The sequence below is a fragment of the Calonectris borealis genome, chromosome 17 (assembly GCF_964195595.1).
Source record: "Calonectris borealis chromosome 17, bCalBor7.hap1.2, whole genome shotgun sequence".
NCBI classification, from domain to species: domain Eukaryota; kingdom Metazoa; phylum Chordata; class Aves; order Procellariiformes; family Procellariidae; genus Calonectris; species Calonectris borealis.
This window is the reverse complement of record NC_134328.1, coordinates 3,201,233-3,209,458: the sequence shown is the minus strand read 5'-3', so window position 1 is coordinate 3,209,458 and position 8,226 is coordinate 3,201,233. Positions and strand designations below refer to the sequence as shown.

The following is an 8,226-nucleotide window of genomic DNA, read 5'->3' as shown; positions in this document are numbered from 1 at the left end:
TTGAGCAACCTCATCTAGTGCAAGATACCCCTGGGGTTGGACTAGATGACCTCCAAAGGTCCCTTCCAACCCAAACCACTTCACGATTCTTCATCCCACTTGTCCTGCAACTCTTGAAACATCATCTCCAGGACCTGTTGTTCCTCCAGGCCAACCTGGCCACCTCACCCAAACCAACCCCCCGGGGCAACCCAAAACATCCCCGGGGCACGCGGCTGCAGTTGGGTTGTGGGAAGTGCCAGGAGGCATCTCAGACACTTCGCTTACAATACCTCCATGTTGGCGGGGAGGCCTCAGCGCAGAGGGGGGAGACGGTGAGATGGTTTTGGGGAGGCCATAAACCGCAATTAGGCTAAAAATTAATAATTAAATTCACTATAAAGCGTCGCCTCTGACCAAACAGGGCCCTCCTGCCCCGCTAACCGGCAGAAGGCCGGGCCTCCCGCGGCCGTGCCGGGGCGGGCCGGGTAGGCCGCGCCCCCGGTAGCGTCACGGCGAAGGGCCGGGCCGGGCCGGTGGGGCCGCGGCGGGGAGCGGGAGGAGGCGCCGCGGAGCCGGGCGATGGTGGGGATCCCGGGCGGCTGCCAGTGTAAGAGCCGCGGCGCGGGGGGGAGGCGCCGACCCGCTCGGCGCCGCTCGGACGGGGGCGAAGGGCCTAGCGGGGCCGGGGCCGGGCGGCAGCGGCGGCGGGGACGCCTCGGCCTGGCCGGGCCTCGGGTGGCGGGGGGCGGCGCGGCCGGAGGCGGGGAGCGGGGTGCAGCGGTGGTGCCGGCCCCGACACCGGGCTCAGCCCCCCCGGGCCGGCCCTGCCCGGCCGGGAGGTGCAGAGAGGGTTGCTGCGCCCTGCTCGGCTCCTGCAGCTGCACACGTTTCTATATAAAAATGTATAATATACGTGTTTGGTTATTTATCAGCATGCGGTTCATCACCCTCAAAGTGTGAGGCAGCCGGGCCGAGAGCGGCCTTGGGGACCTGCACCTGCAGAACCAGCCCGGCAGCAGCCCTGCGGGGCGGCCCGCTGGGTTTATTTTTAATTTCCAGGCTGGATGGGGTTTCGTGGCCCGGCGCCGGCGCAGGGCAGGGCGGGCAGCGGCAGGGCTGCTGCCTGCAGCCCCCGGGTCGCCCCGTCGCTTGGCCGGGAGCAGGCCGGTGGGTTCGGCGGTGGCCAGACCTATAACGTGCACTCAGGTGGGTGCATACGTGAAGCCCGTCTGTTGCAGCATCTTCTGCTACTTGGAAGGGTGAATAGCTGGAGCTCCGTTTTCATTAATTTCTCAAAACAGGAGGTTTGTTTCCAGAAGAGTTGCACTCTCTCTGAAAGCGATGAGGTCGGCAGCAGAGCAGGGAAGCGCGTTGCTGATGCCGAGGAGCAGGGTAGATGGTTGGCCTGTGCCTTTCACCATATTAACCTCCTGATCGTTTTTCTGATCTGTGCTTGTGTGCACAGCATTTGTTTATCCACAATCGGGAATGGACTGTGAGCCGTCCCGGGCTGAGGAACGAGGTGCCGGACGGAGTCACGATGTCTGTGGGTAAGGGATGTCCAGGCTGACAGCCTGGATGGGACATTTGCGCACAGGCTGGATCACGGCCTCGAGGCGACTCTGTTGATAAGTCGTAGTTCAGTGAAGGGAGAAAAGCAGTTAGAAGTGCATCCCAAAGCTCAGAGGAAATGAGGGAATTTTAAAATGAAGTGTGATTGCTCATAGGGAAGCAATGTAAAGATAGACACTGACGCTAATGTGGAAACCACCCTGAAAGCTGCATTCCCGATATGGAGAAGGAATTACCAAGTGATGGAAATTGCAGAGGGTGGGTGAATACATTATTGTGCTTCTTAGTGCAAAATGTATGGAAATGTTCGGAGTGAGGTTGTTATCCCTTAAGGTAGTTACAAATATTAGTCTGTCAAAGCATGCGGACTTGAAACAGCCAGTGGCCCAGGCGGCCGCGGCAGGAGGAGGGCACAGCAGCGAGCAAGCCGTGTTAACATCCACGTGGGTTTGCAGAACCCTGGTACCTGACTGATGGGCTCCTAACCTGGCTGCCAGGGAGGGCTCTTTGTTTTGTCTGCCTTGAAGAAAAGGCCCCACAGAAGGAGCTCGGGTGAGATCATCTGCTTTAACCTCGCTGTCCAGAAGTCAGCCATCTGTGCCTGATCTCCTTTCTTCAAGGTCCCTTTGCAGTCGCAGCGGAGGAACAGGCGCTTCCGAGGGTGATTCATCTCACCAGCCTTGGACACCTCTCCCTGGATGAGATGAATTACATGCTGGAGGTGCCTGGGCTTTTTCATTGACTGCAAGAGGAGTCCAGGATAACTGGCTCAGGCTTTGGCAACAAGGAGTTAGATGAAACATATCCCACGCGGTGTGTCTGCTCATCGTACAGCTTGATGGTGTACGCAGAGACTGGTCAGATTCCCTGTTTCTCTTAGACTGAGCACTGGGAGGAGACGGGCCTTTGAAATAGTACTTAAAAATAACTGAAGCTAAGGGAGACAGTGATCTTGTGCTTAAAGCCATAGCTTCAGAGTGGGTATGTGAAACCAGTTCCTCTCTCAGCGGTGGCACTTTCTGCAACCTTGGGCAAGTTGTTTGAATGTGGCAGGAATGTCTAAATGTATATGTAGCCGCTCAGTTTTGTAATATTAAACCGTGTCTGAGAGTAGGGCTTTTCATCTGGGTCATGTTGACAGAACCGGGTCAGGAAGCGATTGTACTGACCTTACGCCAGCAGGTACAGCAAGGCCGTAGCCCTGGCCAGAGAGGGTGACAAGCACCTGGGATGCTTCGGATGACTCGGCGGCAGCTAAAGCATCATTTCTTACGCAGCTTTAATACGCCTGTGGCTCAGCATCCATTGGTGAAGTGCTAGCGATAACCCCGGTGAGCCATACAGCTGTTCTATAAGGATAAGCACATAAATATGCAGTATAGCCTTCGGCAGCTTTATAGATAGAGCAGGTAACAATGTCCTGTTAGCGCCGGTTATTGAACAGGCTGAACGCTGGCACAAGACATCACTTAGTTCTTGGGCCTAGCGTCTACCCAAGAAGACTGTTGAATTTTACCTTTGGGCTCGAGAGAGTGAATAATCAGCTGTAGACTCATGATTTTTATAAGCACAAATTATATGCATTGCCTTGGTTATCAGCCCAGTGATTTCTGCTGTATTATAAATACAGTTACTGGCAATGTCAGGAGGTTGCTTGATTCCTTTGGGTGTGTATTACAGAGAGGTGGTTCAGTGCTCAGTGTGAAACTGCTGGTCCAGAAAGAAAGGAGAAATGTGGGACTGCTTTGAAACTTTGGGATGTTCCATATTAGTTTAAGGCACATATTGACTCTCGTGAACATGCCTTTCTTACATGGATATTTCCAATGGGCAGAAATTAAAATGGATCTTTCAGGGACTTAGTCTTGATATTCATATGCTGTAAAATAAAAGGCTTAAGGTGTTACTTTGACTTCAGAAGAAGGAGGTGGCTGTAAAACTCATGCAAGTGAGAGTGCATCTGTCTCTCCCCCTCTGATACAGAAAGTCCCGGAGGCAGTGCTTCCACCCAGACAGGTGATTGACCTGGAACTCTTCTAGACTGAAAGCCACCTTCGTGAAGGCACTTGTCCAGCCAGTGTCTGGGGCAGAAAACTTCTCCTGTGTCCCTGCCACCTTCCCATCCCTCCCTGCCACACTCCACATATGTGCACACACGTTTGATTCAGCTACAAAGGTGTCACTGGATGTTTGTTTTGGCTGTATTTGTGCACTCCAGGTTAATCAACCCTGACCTTAGGGTTCAGCTAAAACGTTCTTTACTCCATTTCATGTTCTTCTAGAGAGAGAAGTACTAACTTCTACAGGTAGTAACTTATCTGGCGATTGGACTTTGGGTTCAGAATCTGCACGTTTTCCTCGAAGATGTGCTTTGCAGTCTGGTATAATTTAAAGGATCAGACCATTCAGGCAGGGATTTTCTGCAGTGTAGATTTATGTTGGTATTTAAGATAGTAGTTGATAATAACCTTCAACCTTGGGTTACAAGGATATTTTCCGAAGATAAATGGCATGCTGTAGTCTTGACTTTGGGTCCATAGGTGACACTTTGAAGCTTTTTGAAATATTACAGAATTCTCTCATTACAGGTATGGTTTTGAATGGAAAGTGTAGCATTAGCCTTTTTTTTTCTGTAGATGTCATAAAATAATCGGACGAATACTTAGTGAATGCTTGCAGAAATACTGCTGCTTTTCTCCGAGTGGACTCGATAGACACACCAGTTTGTTAGCATCAATACCAGCTTCTCCCTGAACTAAATACGTCCGCATTTTTTAATCCTTGTGATCTCTTGGGAGTTGGTCTGTCACTTCCTAATAGTGCACCTAGCTGCTGTAGCAGCAAGTTCCTCCAAATATATCACCTGGGACATTTCCGCCTGGCTTTTGCATGCGTTTTATCGTGCCATTTCTGACAGGAGGCAACAGGGGGAGGAGAAGGAGGTATAAAATCCTAAAGGAAAGAAAACAGGGAGGCTGTACGTGGTTGGTGTACATGGGAGTAGGCTGGCCTGGCCAGGGACTGGCGAGGGATGGTTGGATCAAGCAGTGGCCAGCACTGGTGGGACTGGGCTGGTGGCAGACAGCAGCTCGGCAGCGCTGGGGAGCCGATCCAGGGACCCTCCCTGACACCCGCCTGGCCGGCAAAGACTCTTCAGATGCCTTATCAGGAGTGGTGAGCACACAAATGCTTAGCCTAATAACTCATTACGTCCCGACTATCTTTTGTGTCTATTAGCCAACAAATATTTGCTTTATACTTCTAAGTTGTTGTGCATCCTGCCTGCAGAGTCTCTTTGCATCTGGCTGGAGGTGCTTGAACAAACGGAGATGGAAGAGGGGCTGTAGTGTGGGGTACATCTGTACGGTCGCACATTGTCCTGGGCGGGCAGAGCTTCGGCAGACTCGCGGTTGTCGGCTTGGAGCACAGTCAGCTTTCTTTTCTTGAGTGAGTATTGTGGGATACAATATTTTGTGGCTATATTCTTGGGAGCAAACATTGCAGTGGTTAAGCCGAAACTTAATTTAACACTTTTTTAAAGGATAGGGATATCTCAGCCTGCAGCATTTCCAGGTGCAGATGAGATTAATTTGCTTATCTTAGGTGATGGCAGGTAATTGCGGGTGCTGGGGAGGTACTGTAGTCAGGATGTTAAAACACAAAGAAGTCAAATGGCTGCCATGTTCCTCCCCCGCTGTGCAAGCTCTTTTGCATTAAAACACCCCGTCTAGCAGATCTGCAGGCAGGAGTCTTCCCTCCTCCTCCTCCCTGATTAGGTTTGGTGGGGGCCAAGAAGCCACTGATGAATTGTGACTGTAAAGCGCTGAACTTTGAGGGGAGATGAAAAAAACCTTCGAAACATTTGCCGCCCTGGCAGCGTGTACGTGGGTTGGTAATGGGGTTTATCTTCTGACATCATTAGAATCTCTGACATTTCTAGCTTAGAAACAATAACTCGCCTTATCCGTCGTCATGTTTTTCTAATTAAAGACAAAGCTTGGTAAATATTTTTTAAATGATTGAATTTCCCAAGTATGGAAAACACATGTCGGGAGTCAGGCTGGCTGCGTCCAATGCGCCTTTTCCCATAGCGTCCCTTGGAGCACGCAAGTGCAAATACAGATTTAGAGCTGTGGGTGACAGGTTTATCTGGGATGATTGGCAAGGATTTATAAACCAGGAGGGGATTTACTTCGCTCTCCCTCCCTCCTCTTCCCCCTTCTCTCCCCTCCTCCCCGACCCCCGTCTCAGAAATAGGAAATTGGGATCACATTAAACCCTAATTGGTTTGGCTCCAGCGCTAGTTCAGTGGCTGCCAAATAGTTAATTTATTGCGTGAGAGTTTGGCCATGTGTTGAGAGGCAAATTTGCTTGAAGCAAGGGATCTTTGTAAACTGTACATCCATTCCTGTGCCAGGTCCTGTTTACAGTGGCACCGGAGCGGGGTGCGGGAGGTGCTTTCCATACCCATCCCAGCAGGATGGCAAGGGGGAAGACCCTGCCGCGGGGCTGCCGTTCTGCCTTCCTCGCTCCCCAGCCGAAACGCTATCAGGAATAGTTGCCTAAAAGAGCTTAAAGTTTTAGCTGGATTTGGCAATCGACATTTGGAAACTGCCAGCTAGATAAGACGTGGGAGGCTCTCAAGAGAATAAATGCATCTGTTTGGCCTGGACTGTCACTGCGGAGCAGGGCCAGGTGGGGAGTCCCCAGGGGTGGCAAGATGGCTTTTCCTGGATGATGTGAGGAGGGGCAAACGGGAAGCAGGCGTATCTGGCTGGCTTCCCGTGGCCCTGCAGAAGCCCTCCTTGTTCCTGTCCTTCTCCGTGAGGTTGGTGGCTGTCGGACATCCCAGGTTTGTCGTTGCTTGCTGCTGGATCCCAGGCATCTAGTAGCGTTTGGCTCCTGTGAAGGTTTCTGGAGGTTGGGCTCCAGCAGAAGAGCTTGCATGGGCTTGAAGGACAAGCAGCCCTTATTTAGGCTGTCGCCAACGCTGCGTTCACTGGCACTTGAAAGGGGGTTACTTGGATTAAAGAGGATGCTGCAGCCTGAGTTAAAGACTCACTGCTAGCGTGGCTCCGGTTTTGGAGTATGATTTGAAAGAGGCTGTGTAAGGAATAAATCCATGGCTGTGGCATTTTCTTTAATTTCTCGCTGAGTTAAATAACAAACTTTGTGTAAGGGAGCTGCTTCCAGCTCCGAGGCAACAGAATTATTACCGCCGCGCTCAGCAGCGTCCTTTCTGTGTCAGCTGCTATTTCCATTGTGAACTTGATACCTGAAGGCTCAATATTGTGATCCTTTAATTTTCAGCTGCTAAAACGTACCATGCGAGTTGGCTGAAAGGGAAGAGCTCAGAGGGGAATTTGAAATAGTTATGCTGTGGGACCAGTGTGTTTCTTTGGGTATTTCTTAAGTGCTGAGTGTTTAGGAGAAATTGATAGGTAGTAGCAATGCACTCTTAGCAATACTTTTCCTTCTGTAGCTCTTGCTTCCTGGGATGTAATAAAATCCATTAAGTTCTATTTATGATCTAAGGCCCAATATAGTAATAGTTTTATTTGGATAATTGTGGCTGTTCTACCGATAATCAGAATACTGAACACTTCCAGGTGTACTGCAAAACTCAGGCTGTGTATTTAGGGGGGTGCAGGGTTGGCACAGCCAAATGTTAGCCAGTTTTTCTGAGGAGTCAGAGAGACATCAGTTCAACAAAAAAAAGCCTGGATCAAGCTGAGCATCTTTGTAGGAAGGCAGCTCCTTCCCGTGGCTGCTGCGCTGGGGCTGTGCTGCCCTGGATTTGCCAGCCATAGCATGGAGGTGCTAGCAGGGTTAGGCAGGCAAAAGGGAGACACGTTGGACAGGTATTGGAAGCAAACAGTGATGGTTTGTTTTTCATCCTGAGGTCTGAAGGCAGGTTAAACATTCATCAAGGAACCGCTCCCCACTCGTGCGTCTCCTGCTTAGTTTGAAATGCAGCCATTTCTGGGATGAGCTCCTGTAATTACTTTAAAGTACGTCGTACTTCCACCACTTTTGGCAGGAAGGAAGGAGGAATACTGTGCTCCATCGCCAGACAAAATAGAAATCAACAATTGGGATTTTTCTCAACGAGCAGATCTATCTTCTCTGCCATTAAATCCAAATTGGATGGAAGCCTTGTGCCCATTTTGCTTTCGCGATGCAAGCGTGGCGTTCTGCAGCACGCAGCCCGTGTTCACGCGAAGATTTAAAGCAGCAAATTCTAGCCAGAAATTCTTTCTAGCGCTTTGCTTCCCTTCTGCTGTTTGCTTCCCCCTTCACACTACAGATGCTAATGGATCACCTTCCCATGGTGAGTAACGATACACACTGTACTTTACGTTGTGCTGAGAAACTCTGTCGTCTTCAGGAATGTTCTTTCAGAGATGCATTCCCACTCTTAAACCATCGCAGATCAGGCAGCACTGAAAAACCTTCAAGCCTAGCTTGAGATCACTTGTGTCAGCCTAAACACCTACCTCCTGTTGGAGCCTGGGCATGTACTTGAAGATACATCAGTGCTTGTGTCACGGTTGGGTGCATGTACAAGCTGATGCATCCAGGTTTCTAGCTTTCTGTGCATTCTCTACTGGCTTCTTCATCCCCCTTCATAGATGGAAGTTGTATTAAACTTGATGTCCTCATTGCGGAGCC

General features: G+C 50.5%; 1 protein-coding gene across 2 annotated transcripts in view; it reads left to right on the top strand.

The window, feature by feature from the left end:
* The first annotated feature begins 480 nt into the window (after nucleotides 1-480).
* CBFA2T2 (CBFA2/RUNX1 partner transcriptional co-repressor 2) overlaps nucleotides 481-8,226 on the top strand; it is a 66,288-nt gene continuing 58,542 nt past the window's right edge. For both annotated transcript variants that reach the window (XM_075166297.1, XM_075166296.1), the window contains exon 1: nucleotides 481-589. In XM_075166297.1, coding sequence (XP_075022398.1) covers nucleotides 562-589 — 28 coding nt within the window. In that variant the 5' untranslated portion in view covers nucleotides 481-561. The remainder of the gene's footprint in view (nucleotides 590-8,226) is intronic.